Source organism: Hoplias malabaricus, chromosome 12 (assembly GCF_029633855.1).
Source record: "Hoplias malabaricus isolate fHopMal1 chromosome 12, fHopMal1.hap1, whole genome shotgun sequence".
Lineage (NCBI taxonomy): Eukaryota > Metazoa > Chordata > Actinopteri > Characiformes > Erythrinidae > Hoplias > Hoplias malabaricus.
Window position 1 is genome coordinate 3,355,542 of NC_089811.1, and position 17,807 is coordinate 3,373,348.

General features: G+C 39.5%; 1 protein-coding gene across 1 annotated transcript in view; it reads right to left on the bottom strand.

Annotated features, from left to right (window-relative positions):
- Positions 1 to 9,511: 9,511 nt before the first annotated feature.
- Positions 9,512 to 17,807, bottom strand: part of ccdc141 (coiled-coil domain containing 141) — a 49,786-nt gene continuing 41,490 nt past the window's right edge. The window contains exons 20-25 of the mRNA XM_066641208.1: positions 16,439 to 16,622; positions 15,326 to 15,438; positions 14,729 to 14,785; positions 13,687 to 14,118; positions 12,151 to 12,854; positions 9,512 to 10,258 (exon numbers count right to left, since the gene is read on the bottom strand). Coding sequence (XP_066497305.1) covers positions 9,985 to 10,258; positions 12,151 to 12,854; positions 13,687 to 14,118; positions 14,729 to 14,785; positions 15,326 to 15,438; positions 16,439 to 16,622 — 1,764 coding nt within the window. The 3' untranslated portion in view covers positions 9,512 to 9,984. The remainder of the gene's footprint in view (positions 10,259 to 12,150; positions 12,855 to 13,686; positions 14,119 to 14,728; positions 14,786 to 15,325; positions 15,439 to 16,438; positions 16,623 to 17,807) is intronic.

Below are 17,807 nucleotides of genomic sequence, written 5' to 3' on the forward strand. Positions count from 1 at the left end.
GGTGGTAGGCACCCTGAGGAGAAGACACAACAAAGAACGGATTACCAATCTCCATATAAACAGGCTTTATCAAGAATCAGCCCTGTGTGATTATAAGGAAATTAAGGGTTATAGGCAGGGTATTTTTAGCTGTGGTTAAACTGACTAATCGTTGATATGACTCCTCAGCACCTGGCCCAGGGCGGACTGTCACTTGAGAGATCACTGGCTCCGTGGGGTCTGGGTGTTAGGCCAAACACTCAGACCTCGTATCTACTGACAGCTCACAGACATGACAGTAACAACTGCTGCCTGTCCCTCCTCACACATTCTGCTTTTCTCGTCATAGTCTTTTTACGACGACTGTTCACATCCACCACCTTCCCCTTAATGTGGGAAATACCCAGATCAAATAGTTTCATTCTGACAGTGTTTACAGACTTTTGTTTCAAAATCTTAGAAATCAGAAATTACCAGGAGCCTTTTACGTCAATAAAAATGATGAATGGGCCAAAAGAATGGTATTGAATTACTTGGAAATAGTCTTGTAACATCAAAATAGTCCAATAACAGCTATCACCAGAGTATGATTGTAATACTTTACATCTCTGAAACGGTCATTTACCTGTTTCCTGTTAAAATCTCTTTGTCAAAATATAAAACTGTGAGGTAGCACATTAGGTGAACATGTGAGGTAACTAGATCATCTCTGTCTGAGCAAAACCTGGAATCTCGAAAAGGTAAAACACTCTTAACTTATAAGTTATAGATCATAATAATTAAAAATGTATATTTTTCCAAGTCATCTGGACAATTGTAAATGTGTTTAAAAGAAGGAAACAATTTCAGAATGAACAATGACTGCCCTTTTCATGCAATGCCAATAAAATTAGGTAGAAATTTCACAGTGAGTAGTTTGTGGGATTAAAATCCTCCCATCACCACTGCATCTTTCGCACACACTCCCAGCTGCTTCTTAAGGTAATAATTAAAACCTTGATGCTACAAATATCTAGAGAGATAAATCCAATTTGACACAAGAATTATTGTAGACCTTTTATTACAAGATGCAGTGCATGGCAAGGAAAGCAGTTTTATAATCAGCTTTTAAGATGGCTGACAAACTACACGTGACCTTCACCTAATATAGCCTGAGCAGGGCATTAGCCAGATTCTAAAAAGGAAAGCTGCTTCTGAAAGTATCACAGATACAATGTTAAATTCAAATGTTCTTTAATCCAGTTTTTCTTCATCAAACCATCAAAAGCACAGCAGAAACACACACAAATAAGCAGCACTAAGCAAATAATAGGCAAAAGAAAGTGCACTTTTGGTAACAACTTATTTTGAGAGTCCACGGCTGATGAGATGTAGATGCTCACATCGTCTTGAAATAACTTCCTCTCAAACTTAAGCTAAATCTGTCACTCATCCGAATCTGAACCTTAGCTTTAAACGTAAGCCCACAGCTAAAGTTTATTTATGATGAAAGTTATAAATTATATATAACCTGCAGTGGACTTTAAAAATAGTGTGGCTATATTGTTACGTAGTTATTTTTATTTGGCACCATTACAGCATTAAGAAATAAAACAAGCTACAAAATCATCTCAATTTATTAGTCATTCAAAGCCAAGCAAAGCCAAATCATCAAGAAAAGTCATCAGCATCAGAACGTCTGTCAACATGGAGCATATATATCTACCGTATCATCTCGGGTAGAACAATATAAAGTCAGAACAACTGTTTCAAATGTGTGAATGCAGGGGTCAGAGGTCATGGGGCTACTGAATTCACTTCACAATTATTTTCAATTTTAAAAAACGTTCTAAGAGGATAAAGAGTCAGTGTCATGAAAAGGCAGAGGCTAAAAATAACCTCTATCAGCCTTGATTGACAGTCACCATGTGGCACATAGCTGGAGGTGCAACTGATAGCCCTGCTGCTGATTCCCTTAAAAAGACATTGCGGCCCAGCTGGAACACCACTCATATGCTATCACAGGCTATTCTTGGCTTTTCTGAAATCAACGCACCACAAAATACCCTCCAGGGATGGAATTCTCAATTCTAGATTGTAGATTATAGTCTTGAAAAATGAATCCAACCTTAAATGCTAATGTACACATAAGCATGGTTCAATCATCCAAGCATTGCTACTCAAACTTCTTAATGTTAAGACTAGCTGCCTTAAAAAAGAAATAAATAAATAACCCACCAGAAAACAGCAAGACAGAAAACACTCGGCTGGCAGTCAAAAAGTCTTACTTACTTGTATCCACAAGTGTGCCTTCAACTGTGGGGACGGAGCCCAAGGGGGTGTTATCTTCTGAAAACAAACTCTTATCCGGATATAATTTTAAAAATCCAGTGTGAGAATTGTTGTGCCTCGAAAATATCCCCCCAAAAAAAACAAAACTACACAGGTTGGTATCCGTGTAGTTTTGCTTTTTCCCATGCAATCCCTACACCCGAGGCAAGGCTGGGAATGCTTCAACTGCTCAGAGGTGCTAGTACGGTTGTTTTACTTTATATACCCCCGGACCTGAGAGCATCACAGCGACATCACCACCCATTGGCCACGGCTCAGCTGAGCATGATGGGAGACGGTCGCCATTTTATGCAAACTCACAGCTGTCACTCACTTCTCTTAACACTGCTCAGGCCACAGAATCACAGGATGTCCACTTCACCCCTCAGCAACCCCCAACACACACCCCATAGTTCACAAGATAAAGACCAGTGTCCTAACAACAGAGGGAAATCCTCAACCTATTCATCTAAATTCTTTAATTCTGGGTTCCAAAAGTACAATTTCTAACAAGTTCAAACAAATTTCAAACTGTCATTTGAACATTATAATAAGAATATATTTAGTAGACCTCAACAATTTTTGGAAAACATTTAATTGCAATTTAAATGACACTTATTTTCTATAAACCAAGGTCCAGGACTGTTTAAATACCCAAGAAAACCAAGAAGATCTGGAATTGATATTGAGCGATTATTGCAGAAAAACTGATTTTAATTAAGGTGAGTTTGATGTGGTTTCACAGCACAGTGTTTACTTGCTCATGTCTGGTCTAAAACGTGTTATAGAAGTTAAAAATGCCCGTTTAAGACATTACTGTTAAAGGAGGCTAGAATTAAAATTGTATACTTTCAAAATGAAATTACACTAATTTATAAATCTTTATTTACATTACTTATTTGTACACTCTTAAAAATAAAGGCGCTACAAAACGTTATTTGAGTCATCCCACTGAACAACCAATTTCGGTTCCACAAATTTTTTTATTTTTTTGCTAGTACATTTAAATGGGTTAAGAACCTTTTGATGGAGTGAGTATAGGATGCTCCTATGTACACTGTCAGAAAGGCTGTCACTGTGGGGGTATCCTCAGGGGGTTCATATTCAGTACCTTCAGTTAGGGACCATAATTGTACCTTATTCTATTATAATTTTAGATTTTAAATTTGGGTTGATTTCATACTCCCGATTTCATCTCCAGGGTTTATATTATGTTGTTTTACACAGTTCTATAATGAAAGATTACAAATATTCACCTCTCCCTCTGGAGCAAAACTGAACTTTAAAACTGCTTTTGTACCTTTGAAGATACATTTACACTGTTTGTACAATTAGTGACCAATAACGTACCTCTGTAGTATTTTTTCTGAGAGCGTAGGAACTGTGGGTGTTTTCATGTTTTCAGTGTATACGTCTAATACTGATAGTGACACTCAAGCATTTAAAAATATGTCAAACTCAAAACTAGATTACAGCGCATTATACAAATGTAACATGTTTGTAACTACAAAAATATAGTTAAATGAACAGTAGCAAATATTATAACAAGGTAAACGCAATGATTCTAAAATCTTCTCCTTTTTCAGATGACAACCTCTCTCCAAGTAATTTAGACCTGCGAGTGATAGGGATTGTTTGCTTAGGCTTATGTCGTATGAAAACCTGGCTGACTGAATCTGTGATTTTGAAACAAACGCTGCATTTTCAAAGCGGAACACACACGTGAAGTCTATAATTTAGGGTTTCTACAAGAAAAACTGATGCAGATGTTTTAAAGTGTAATACACACACACACATACACATACATACATACATACATACATATATATATATATATATATATATATATATATATATATATATATATATATATGGGTGCTTTTAGGTCCATTACACCTTTATTTGCTACACAAAACATTTCTTTTTTAATTCATCCGAGATCTTACATTTCCGTTTCGTCATAGCTGCTCGAGATGAGGGTGGGTACATGAGCATTGCCTGAGGTAAACAAGGACTACTGACGTGCAGACTGACCAATTAAATGGTTACAGAGAAGGTTATCGACCAATAACGGTAACTCTACAGTCAGACCGTCCAATCAGAAAGCTTTAGGCTACTTCACCACGCCCCCTTCTCACTCACTCAAGCGAACCAATCGGAGTAGGGGAGGGCGGGACTAGTTTGTGAACGAAACTTCTCGAAGTTCTTTGTAAGCTCTAGAAAAACAAAATCCCGGACGTTTGTGAACTTCCGGCCGGACATTTTTTAAGTCTAAAAAAGAGGACATGTCCGGGTAAAAGAGGACGTCTGGTCACCCTAATATATATACTTGGGTTTACAGTATTTTACATATATATAATTAAAATATTTGTATCAATGGATTACTATACTGTCGTATTCTGTTAAACAACTTGTCAAAGCCTTTGGTTTGTGTGAAAAAAGAGAAAACTAAGTAAAATGAACCCAGAAAAAAATTGCTACAGCAGCTGAATTCTGCTACTGAGCATATGCCTAGCTAAGTGTTTTAGCACTAAGGTAACTCTAGCACAAACGTATATTTTGGTCCTTTGTGATTAAAAACACACACCTGCAATCTGTACAAAACTTACTGAATGTTTATCTTAAGCTTTTACATGAATATCTTACCCTGCATTTGACTTTTAGGGGAAAAAGTCCTGACTCTGAGCCATTATCCCTCTCTGACTGAAACCAGGGTGGAACCCAAACGGCTGAATACTCACTACGTAGTGCACTACAGTCAAGGGAATGTCAGAGTCAAGTTTATTTATATTTCATACACAGAGGCGATTCAAAATGCTTTACATAGTAGGAGGAACAAAAGAACAAAAATAAGTAAGGACAGAAAAAAGGTCAGAGTCAACAGAAAAACTAAGCTGATGAAATACACTGCCAGGCCACATTGGGTCCATTTTTATCAGCTCCACTGATTTCACAAATTTCTGTTGTGTGTATACACCGACCAGCCATAACATTATGACCACCTTTTTCTACACTCACTGTCTGTAATCTGATCTGTTGCTGTGCCCCCGAGAGCAGATTTGATTTGGGTGGTGGATAATTCTCAGTTCTGCAGTGACACTGACGTGGTGGTGTGTTAGTGTGTGTTGCACTAGTAAAAGTGGATCGGACACGGCAGTATTGCTGAAGTGTCACTGAGAACAGTCCACCAACCGAAAACACCCAGCCAACAGCTTCCTGTGTACACTGATCAACTAGAGGACGACCGACACAAAATGACAGACGAGCTACTGTCTCGGACTTTACATCTACAAGGTGGACCAACGAGGGAGCTGTGTTTAACAGAGTGGACAGTGAGTGGACACAGTGTTTAAAAACTTCAGCAGCACTGCTGTGTCTGATCCACTTGTACCAGTGCAACAATCCACGTCACTGCAGTGCTGAGAATGGTCCTCCACCACATCATTCTTTTTGGGGTTCTGAGCACTGAAGTACAGGGTAGAAGAAAGATTATATAAAAAAACATGCCAAGAACATGCAGAACTAGGTTAATTATTTTAAAAGGGACAATACCTATTAATCAACAAATCATTCATTTAATTAGTTAAGTATTTATGTAAATGCTTTAGATTTGGCTCTATTTCATCTGATTTACTTTGGAGAAATATATTAATCAGAGCAAAAAGAAAATTCAAATGTTTTTATTCACATATTTAGTCCATGTACAGTTCATTTCCCTCTGTACTGACACTAGCTGACCCAGGTTATTTTTCTGGAAACTGTTGAAATATAATCCACCCTCCATCATCATTTCTCCACTCCCTGCTCCAGGTTTCCTTCTTTGTGCTCAGGGTGATGCATTGATAAGGGATCTGCATCATCTGCGTCATGTACAGACTGCACAACTATCCTCTCTGTAACACAGACACACAGTTCTTATTATTTACATAATGAGGATTGTCCTTTTACAATTCTTTGCTCCATATTTTATTATATTTACAATGTTCCACCCATATTTTCTTTACAAATCCTGACTATATTGAAAAGGAAGGTCTTCTGCAGTATACACAGAGATTAAATAAAATTTGATTCACTAAAACACTTTGTTGTTGATAAATGCATGAAGGTGATCACACAGCTGTAAAATCACTACAGAAAACTATTTCCAGATTTTTGTAGCTCAGTATCTCATCAGACATCAGGGGGTTTGTTTATAACCATTACTGAGAGTTCAATGAATAATAATATAACAATTTTTTATTTAACAATTTATGGGAAACAACTTATTTCACCACTTATCGAATGTTTAGCATTATTTTTTTTGTATTTTCACGCAGTCACAGCCTGAAACTGTAAATTCACAGTCAAATTGGAACATTACTACTGGTTCATTTCTTCATGAAAATATTTACATCCTTTAAGTAATCAAAAACAACAATAAACTAAAAAATATAATCAAATTATAATTGGACAGAAGGTTTTCTTATGTTTTCTTAGAGTGGTGCATATATTGTATTGGTTTTTCTGTGTAATAAACCATCTTTATTTTAGAGAATTCATGATTGTGCCCGAGCAACTTTCTGTACAACATTCTTTCCTGAACCTAGTGATGAGCTTTCACTTTTAGGGCTACATCATGTAACTGTGACGCTTGAAAACGTCTTGCCTGATTATAGACAACTCGAAATTCACTCCTGCTGCCATTTGCTTTTCCAGCGACACAACATCCCCCAACATTCCCAACATCTCACACACAATGAATAACAATTAACACCCCAACATTCTGCTCTGAGAGTGTGAGAGACTAACGATGCAGCCCTAATAACAGCCCTAATGTGTGAAGGTCTGTAAACATCAGACCAGAACCTCCACTGTGCAATGTTTACAAAGACCATTTGAATCTTTCTTGCATTTTCTATTTAAATGTATAAAATCTGTCATAAACCTGTTACCTCTGTCCACCACATTGTTTCTTTCTGAGATATTATGAGATATTTGTATTTATTTTTTCTTGATCTTGGTGATGTCATACAGTAAACGTGTCTTATACAATTTTTAGATAAATTTGTAAGTTTCAGGTGTTTTTTCCTGCAACTGATAAATTCAGTGTGTGGTTAGATATTTGCCACTCAATACCAGAGGCATGGGGACTTTAGTCTCCTGTCCATATTTTAACAACAGACACAAGAACCAACATTAAAAATCAGTCTGTTTCTCTTCTTCCTGACTCTACTCAGCTCTCTCCAGGCCTTTACACCCATCATGCACTTTGTCAAGTGTTTGTCCCTGTAAATACTCAGATCCAAGTGGTCGAAGCTCAGTATCTCATCAGACATCAGGAGGTTTGTTTATAACCATTTCATGTAATAACTGAGAGTTCAATTAATAATAATATAACAAATTTTTATTTAACAATTTATGGGAAATAACTTATATCACAACGTAGCCAATGTTTAGCATTATTGTTTTTGTATTTCCATGCGGTCACAGCCTGAAACTGTAAATTAACAGTCATATTGGAACATTACTATTGGTTCATTTCATCATTCATTCATCCATTATCTGTAACCGCTTATCCAATTCAGGGTGGGTCCAGAGCCTACCTGGGATCATTGGGCACAAGGCAGGAATACACCCTGCAGGGGGCGCCAGTCCTTCACAGGGCAACACAGACACACACACGCATTCACCTACAGACACTTTTAAGTCGCCAATCCACCTACCAACGTGTGTTTTTGGACTGTGGGAGGAAACCCATGCAGACACAGAGAGAACACACCACACTCCTCACGGACAGTCACCCGGAGGAAACCCACGCAGACACAGGGAGAACACACCACACTCCTCACAGACAGTCACCCGGAGGGAACCCTATACAGACACAGGGAGAACACACCACACTCCTCACGGACAGTCACCCGGAGGAAACCCACGCAGACACAGGGAGAACACACCACACTCCTCACGGACAGTCACCCGGAGGAAACCCACGCAGACACAGGGAGAACACACCACACTCCTCACGGACAGTCACCCGGAGGAAACCCACGCAGACACAGGGAGAACACACCACACTCCTCACGGACAGTCACCCGGAGGAAACCCACGCAGACACAGGGAGAACACACCACACTCCTCACAGACAGTCACCCGGAGGGAACCCACGCAGACACAGGGAGAACACACCACACTCCTCACGGACAGTCACCCGGAGGAAACCCACGCAAACACAGGGAGAACACACCACACTCCTCACAGACAGTCACCCGGAGGGAACCCACGCAGACACAGGGAGAACACACCACACTCCTCACGGACAGTCACCCGGAGGAAACCCACGCAAACACAGGGAGAACACACCACACTCCTCACAGACAGTCACCCGGAGGGAACCCACGCAGACACAGGGAGAACACACCACACTCCTCACAGACAGTCACCCGGAGGGAACCCACGCAGACACAGGGAGAACACACCACACTCCTCACGGACAGTCACCCGGAGTGGGAATCGAACCCACAACCTCCAGGCCCCTGCTGCACCACCCTCATTTCATCATGAAAATATTTAAATATTTAAATAATTTAAATAATCAAAAACAACAATAAATTAAAAAACAAACAAAATATAATTGGACAGAAGGTTTTCTTATGTGTTCTTAGAGTGGTGCATATTTTGTATGTTTTTCTGTAAACGTAAATATACAAGAAGGAAGGCTCATGAACCAGTGTCTTTTATACATCACTTTATTACAGCTGTACGACCATTGGAGTTATGTTCATGGCAGAAGGACATGTTCTAGCACAGGACATGACTCTTTTTAATAAAAACAAAGTACATTTCTCTAATGAACTATGAATAATATATGAAAACATTATTCAGATGTATTGATGTTGGATTGGTGTGATATTCAGTGTTAAAATATGAGCACCTCATCCTGAGAGCACTCTGAAAATCAAAGCTGTCAGGTATAGAATTGTTTATAAAAATGATTTAGAATAGCATTAGAAAAAAGAGTGATCACTTTTCAGTTATTTGTTATTTTATATACAATAACAACGTATGCAATGCAAATTTAATGTATGCAGTATTTCAGCTTGAAAGCATTTAGCAATAAATACTGTAATTTTCCATTTAAAATATATATTTACCTCCACTTTTAAATGTAAATCCAGCAATTTTAGTATCTAAATGTGTTCATAATTAATTTAGTTATTTATTAATTCATTTTTCTTTACCAACTTCATATTAATTTATGCAAAATGTTTGTAATCATCATATCGTTTCATAGTAACAGGTGATAATATTTCAGAGATTCCACTGAACATTTAAACAGCAGTGGAAATGGGCATCAGTATTACTTCCAGTGTTTGTAGTATAGTGTGCAGCTCTGAAATCAGATATCAGGTGTCCAAGTGACCAGGGGATCATGTGACCAGGTGGCAAGGTGATAATTTTATAAGGTAACCATGCAATAAGGCAATAAATGATAAGTAACCAAGTGGCAATTTGAACAGGTCACCAGTTGATGAGGTCCCCAGTACATCAGGTGGCCAGCCGATGAGGTGACAAGGTGATGAGGTGTCCATGTGATGATGCGACCAGGTGATAAAGTACCAAGGTGATCAGGTGACCAGGTGATAAGGTGCTAAGGTGATGAGAGGGGAAGAACAGGAGGGGACCAGTGTCTGTGATATTTTTAAAGGTCTGTGAAGGTTAAAACACCAGCAGGTAGAGGAGCCACAGGAGAACACAGAGGGTGCCCAGACAGGTGTGCCAGTCCAGTTTGAGTGAGTTGAGGTCAGGGCAGCTGTTACCTGTGACCTGCAGCAGGCAGCTGGAGTGGACCGTGCTGGATGGGTTTGAGGCACTAACCGCATACTGACCCGAATCTCTCTCCACAGCACTCGCAATGAACAATGCATGCTTCCCTTCTTTACAGGAAAGTGACATGTGCTCATCACTGGTCACTTTCTGTCCATTCTTGAACCTGAGGCACAGAGCGGATCATCACATCACACAATCACGGCACAGCAAAAAAAAATAAAATAAAAAATAGTAAGCAAAGACTGAGTGCTGTGGTTAGTAAAGAGGTGAAAAGAGACATTCGAAAAACAGCAAAATGGTGACATTAATGCTAGAATCTACAGAGTGACAAACCAGAAAAGTTATCGAGGGAAACAGAAACATCAGAAGCTAGTACAAATAGAATCATTTCAAATTGAACACTGCTAAATGTGTAGGTTAATGTATGGATACCCTTCAAGACAATGGACTCGCTCTGTTTTATTGAGAGGGCAAAGGTTAACACATGTGGATCCAGCCAACACAACTTTACAAACGCCACTGGATACCCGAGCATGCTTGGAGGAGAACATTAACTGTCCAGTTATGCTCGCTAAAAGGCTAACATGCATCCAGTGGAAACAAGCCTACTTTGACAACTTACACTTTCAGTCTTATCACCATGAAGCTGATGATATAGTGCCACTTGGACACTCAAACTACTTCTTTTTCATTATATTAGCTTCTGGCTCGGCCAGTGCCTTGAAAACAACATTAGCTCTATCTCGATGTTGACGTACATAACTCCAGATCTCGAGGAATGAAGTAAATACTCCATTTACAGAGTAAATTCATCATGCGAATCCATTGTCTTTTAGGGCTATGCAATAACGTCAGACAGTTCCAGAACTATTAATAAGACTGTAGGTTATATTTTCTCAATATCAACAACCTTCATGCAAGGCAACAATTAGCATAACGTTTTTAAAGGGGACAAATGCTCTCTCTTTTCCACAAGGGAACACAGATATGGGTCTTAATGAACATATGTGACCACAAGGATCAAGCTCCTGTTTTTTTATATGATAATGAGCCACTCGCTGTTTACAGCTACCTGAGCGTACAGCAGTGAGGAGAAGAGCAGAAGCTCATTTTCTTTGCAGTTTTTGCTCAGTTCTCTTTCGTCTACATTCTTGTTTTCTCAGTGCTCTTAATTTTCCACCCTTTTTGAGTCTGTTTTGATCAGTTTAACCTCATCATTGCACTCCCACATAAATATGGGACTCAGGAGAGGAGGCAGGGGAATTCTAAAGACTTTGCACTTGACGCCAGAAGGTGAGCAAAAACAGCTCTTGGTAATCTTATATAAAAGTGTGTGGACTGAGAGACTTGACTGTGCAAATGCACTGAGCATGGGATCTGTTCACAATATGTCCCTTTTAAAATATCTCCTGCCTGAGGTCTTCCAGTGGTTTGGAGAATGTGATTAGCATACCTGAAGACTTCAACTCAACTTCTGATAAAAAATAACTGAACTTATAAAGAACAATAATAATTTCAAGTGGAATAAATTCAGTAACAAAAATATCAAAGAGGAAATAATGGACCACTTTATGGGGAACTCCACGTTTATGCAAAATTTAATCATTAAAATGTACACAAAGTCAATCAGAGTGTTCAGTTCTGGAGAAACCTAGAGTCTGAATGGCTGTAGAAATGATTGCCTTTAAAAAGTCATCACTAGAAGTATTTACGTTACAGCTATAGAGTAGATAACGCCAGAGACATTGCTTTATAGCAGTTTTCAGAAGGTTTTGGTCTCCTGCTTCAGGTTTACCACATTTTACCATTAGCGACATTCCATATAACAACACAGAGGAACAAGCAGTACACTGCTGAATGTGGAGAAGGAATACAATGTCTATATGAGTTGTAGACACTGACCCCTGGTTCCTATCACTTTAAAGAAATCTGAGTATGTTTTTCTACAATCAACCAATTACCATTAGATCACTCTGAATGACGTTATTTACACTTTTCAAATAAATGTATGAGTGTGTGGGAAACTAGGGGTTAATCTTGTTGTAGGCTACCCACCAGGTCAAAGCAGGTTCAGGGAATCCAGTGACTTCCACCTCCAGGGTCACCGGAGAGCCCTCCTTTACGGTGGTGTTAGACAAGAGCTTGGAGAAATTAGGGCCTTGTGCTGTCTCTAGGTTTCCCGCAGCTCTCAGGCCACAAAGCGCAGACTCCTGCTCAGAGGTTAAGTGGGGTTTATGGGGGGCATGCGTGTTACTGGCCCGGTTGTTGGAGTTTCGGGCCGGGGTGGGGTCATGCACACACTTCTGGCTCTCAGTCCGGCTCTCATGCAGCGAGTAAAGGGTCTGGTGGCACTCTGTGAGGTTCCCAGGCTTGCTGCTCTTTAAGATGTTGATGGTGCTGGAGATGATGGTTGGCGTGGGGACGGTCAGTGGACTCTGGATGAAAGAGGACGACTCTGCCCTGAAGCGGCTGACCGCCCCGGCAGTAGGGGAAGGATAACTCTCAGTGTGGCTGAACTGGTTGAGGTTGGTGCTGTTCGAGCTCACACAGTAGCCGTCCAGGTCCAGATCGTTCTCAGACAGAACCATGTTGGACTCTGGCGTTTCAGACAGAGGAGGCAGAGAGATATCATCCGGAGAAGTGCACTCATATTCATCGTTTGAGAAGGATTCCTCGGTCAGGTGGTCCTGCTGGAAGTCTCCCTCTAGGGGCACACTCTGAGAGAAGAGGTCATCTTCTGCTGCGAGAGGAGCTTCACTCTAAAAAGACAAACAGCCGTAATAATCACTGTACGACATTAATGTCCAGCATTTGAGGACACAAAAATCTTGTCAATTTGTCACTTTTTAATTTGTCATCACGCCCACCCACTCACCCATTTGCTAGGACTCCCTCAATTGCACACAATGCCACCAAACTGGGAAGGTTAAAGTAAGCATGTACGTTCTCCAGCACGTGTAACCAGTCACCCCTTTTTGAACAGCTGATAACATATTATCACGGGACGGCCCTTTATGTCACTGAAGAGCGCCAACTGCCCAGATCTGTCACATCAGCAGACAGCACTGCACACACTGTGATGATGGGAGATGGATAGAGGACCATCCTACCAAACCAGAGAGCAAGACCAAGTGTGCTCCCACTGATTCCCAAACTCTCTGACCGAACCTCTTAAACCACTGTGCAACTCGGGAGACACTATATCTTACTTTAATCTGATGGTAGTTCACTCGTGGTGAGGTTCCTTGGTTACGTCTGATGATTTCTTAATGACAGTTAACCAATGATGTACAAATCTGAAGAGCATTTTCTCTGCATCCTAGAAACCTTGACTTGAAAAGGTTTTCCATTTAACGGCCAGTGCAAGTACATAAGACTACATGGCTGTGTCTGGAATGCCCCAAACGTGCTCTACTGAAACTGTACTCTGAGGTAGGGTGGTGACAAGTCCTGTCTGAATTGAACGTTTGTATAAATGCTGCTTGTTTCTATATCCGTAAGTTTTAATTATTCTGGCTAGTGAATGTTAGCGTCAAGTGGGACACATACTCTTCACAATTTGTGTGTACTGTGTGGAGTTCTGCCACTAACTTGGATCTTGTGGTGTGTCCCCTTCTCATCACTCTGGACGTTTGATAAGGTGGTCCACTGAGGAGGGGGTGTGTCCTGTGAGGGTCTCTTGGTCTGCTGGAGGGAGTAGACTTTGCGATCTCTCTCCAAGGGTGAGCGAGACACACTGAAGGTGTGTGAGTGAGAGTAAGACGTGTGAGACTGCTCTTTCCTCTCGATGGTGGACCTGCTGGTGAAGGTGTGAACCGTGCTGGTTTTGGAGTACGCTTCCTGTGTATAACTGTGGCTCTCTGAGGGGACTTTCTGCACAGACTGAGGCTTGTCTGGTAAGTCCTGACTTCGTGATTTACGCAGCTGAGGTTTCTTGCTGTCTGGCTTCATGGTGACAGGTTCCTCTTTGTGGCCATCAGGTCCGGTTATCTCAGGGGTGTGACCTGTCTCCTTTACCTCAGGCTGTTCGAAATACGAAGGTAATTCAGAATCAGAATAAGAATTAGATTTGGTTACGGCTGATGACGTCTCTCAATAAATAAACACAAAATTCTGATAGTTTACAGACAATGCACAGTGATCATTATACACAATATACAGACTCTTAGACAATGTATACATATTCAAAGATATTTTCATATACAAAAGATTGGGTGTCTGGTCAAAGGACATGTTTAACTGCTTCAGATCAGCTGTAAAAACCTAGCATCTCTAGGAGCGTTCAGGAGAACAACTCCACCAAATAAAGCGTCTACAGACATTAATAGACAAAATCAGGGAGACAGATCTAATGAATCAATGTCAACTTTTTGTCTGAAGGCTGAAATATTTTGTGAATATTTTTATTTACAGATTTAAACATGTGAAACATTTTTTTTAATTATCAAATGGGTCATGACCTCTTTATGCTGTTCCCCATTATGTTCAATTCAAGGAATACATGTATGTTTCCTGTATAAGACATGGTAATGTATACTGTATATTCACAATGCATGACATTTGACCACGTGTGCCCAAACTTCTGCATACAGTTTTGTTTATGAGAAAGCTATAAGTTATTAGTGAAACTTACAGTGTCAATGGTGTCGTATGGTTTGTTTTGCTCAGGACTTTGTTTCAAAGACTCCACCTGGAGATATAAATAAATAAATACAGTTTTATGTGCGTCATTACAGTCAGAACCTTTACGTTTCAACATTTAAAAGTTTGTAGCCACTCTTATTACAGCCCCATTTTCCCATAGTGTTTCACACTGTGGTGAACTTTACTCAGCCTCTTTTTGAACCCAGTGACTTTTTCCAATGAACCAAACTAATTGTGAGACGTGTTTTTTAAGCAATGCACAATTTACTCCCTTTTTCTTACCCCTGTCCCATCCTTTAATAAATGTGTTACTGGCATCAAATTAAATATAAGTCCAAAAAGTACTACAGTTTTTCATTTTCAACATTTGATCTCTGGTCTTAATACTGTTTTCAAATAAATCTGGTTTATTATTTACACATCATTTCATTCCATTTAACACAGCTTCCCAGTTGTCTTTAGAAATGGGGATTTACAATGCTATTATTTATATATTAATACTGTTATAACTGTTCAATTCTATACTATGCCCCATCCAGGATGTGTTCCCATCTTGTGCCCAGTGATAAAACTAAATATTACTGACCTGTATTCTGGCTTCCAGGTCTAAAAGTCCACTGGAGAGTTCCTTTATGGACTCTACTATCTCTGTGTGCTTGTTTACAGTTTTCTCCACATACTTCTTCCCTTCTTCAGCACCTGCATACAACATATAATACATTAGAGACATTATAAAGCAGGAGGAGAATGGTGACTGTTTTTATAAAAGTGTTATGAAGGATGCAGCAAAGTCTTATATTTATGCTATGTTCAGTTATGTCTGTGATTCCAACGGTTTTTAAAAATGAGTGTATTTTTGGGTTTAAAGATCCCCTATCAAAGGAGAAGTCCTGGGAATCATTTCCCCAGTGTATGCCCCCACCTCTTTTTATTGGCTCCTAGCACAACGACAGCCCATCCTCTCTTTTTATGTTCATTTGTTCAGATTCATATCCATTGTAAATATTAAGAGTCAAAATTAAACAGATTGCAGAGTGCAGGACTCCACGTACAAACCCAACTAAATATATTTCTAAAGAAAAGAACTCTATTCTCAGTAGGGGGATGAAATGTGCAGACGTTTCTCCACCAGTTTGCAGATGTTTCTGGTTATTAGATAAAACACATAAACCAACCAGTCATGACATTACTACCCCCACCTTATTTCTATCTTCACTGAACACTCTCTTAGTTCCAGACAGGCGCACATGTATAGTAAACTGTAGTCCATCTGTTGCTCTGCACAGTGGTCACTGGAGGCCTTTAAACGCTCCAGCAGCACTGCTGTGTCTGATCCACTTGTACCACAAAACACACACTAACACACCACTACGTCAGTGTCAATGCAGCACTGGTAATGACCCATCACCCAATCATACCTGCTCTGTGGTTGTCTCTTGAGCGTGCTAACATAGTACGCAGAGCAACATATATACTACAGTCTGTAATTTAAACTACAGAGTACTCCTGTATGCTCATTGGAGCTGAGAGAATGAACATCGAGACCAGAACCAAGGAGACAGTCGTAGTTTTAAACCAGGCCCCATATGTCATCTTTATTAAAGAACTTACCCATTTAAACAAGAATATACAATAAATACAGCAAGTCTGTACACAATGTGAACCTATTATAACAGTCGTCTTTTCACTGAAGTCTCACCATGAAGACGCACTGCGAGCTCTGTGATCTGACTGATGCGTTCCTCCTGCTGTGGAATTGTGGGCCACACAAACTTCTCAAACTGTTTATACAGAGAGCTAATGGCCTCCTTGGTCTTACACTGAGATGAGTACTTGCCCACTCTGACGATGGTGGAGCTCGCCTCATCGCACCAAAACTGATACTGCAAGGCAAACACAAGATTACCAACATTTCATTAGCAAACTTGAAATAAAATCTAATAAAAAAATGATTTGGCCCCACGTTCTTTGGATTATGATACAGACATCTAACCACAGTCATATTTTTAATAAACTCTGGTTGTTAAGATCAAGACTAGGGTAAGTGTCAGTTTTAGGCTGAGGGAGAACATAATTTAAATTTTGTGAGTAGGTGTATGTTCAGGATCTTTATAGTAATTATAGAATATGTGATATATTTAGCTGAATGATAGTTGAAGGAAAGTATGTAAGAGGAAAATAGGAAAGTATTAACATTGCCAGATTAATTCCTTGATAAGTAAATGCATCTTAAATATAGTCAAATTATATAAATATATTTCCTATATCTCCCATTCTGAGATTGTTGCAAAAGTCAGACATATTTTAGGAATTTTATACACACATATACATTATATATATATATATATCCAAAAGTATTATAACACAAAGTATATAACGCCTTCAACTCTTCTGGGAAGGCTTTCTAAGTTCTTCAAACTGACTCATCCATGTCTTTATGGACCTTGCTTTGTGCACTGGTGCACAGTCATGTTGGAACAGGAAGGGGCCTTCCCCAAACTCCCAAAATGTTGGGAGTATGAAGTTTTTCAAAATCTCTCGGTAAGTTGGCCTCAGCACCTACCAGTTGTTGCTGTCATTCCCAAACGCTTCAAATTTGTTATAATACCACAGACCGTTGACTGTGGAATATTTAGTTGCACAGGTGGCATCCTATCAGAGTACCATGCTGGAATTGAGTTCCCGAGAGTGGCCCATTCTTTCACAAATGTTTGTAAAAGCAATCTGCATGTCTAGGTGCTTGTGTTTATACACCTGTGGACATGGAAGTGATTGGAACACTTGAATGCAATGATTTGAATGGGTGAGTGAATACTTTTGGTATATAATGTATATTACATTGAAATCGTTCTCTGGCAATTGGATGGAAAATTACTAAAGATAAAGCTATAAATGAATAAATAAATATTAATATTAAATAAATAAACAGAATAATACTACTGTTACTATAAAGAAATGAGAAATTTGATTAAATCTATTAAGATTTTTAAGATGCCGCATTTAATGGGTGAAGATATATATTTTTTAGGTCAGCAGACTTAAAGGAACTTTTGTGAAAAACTGTATAT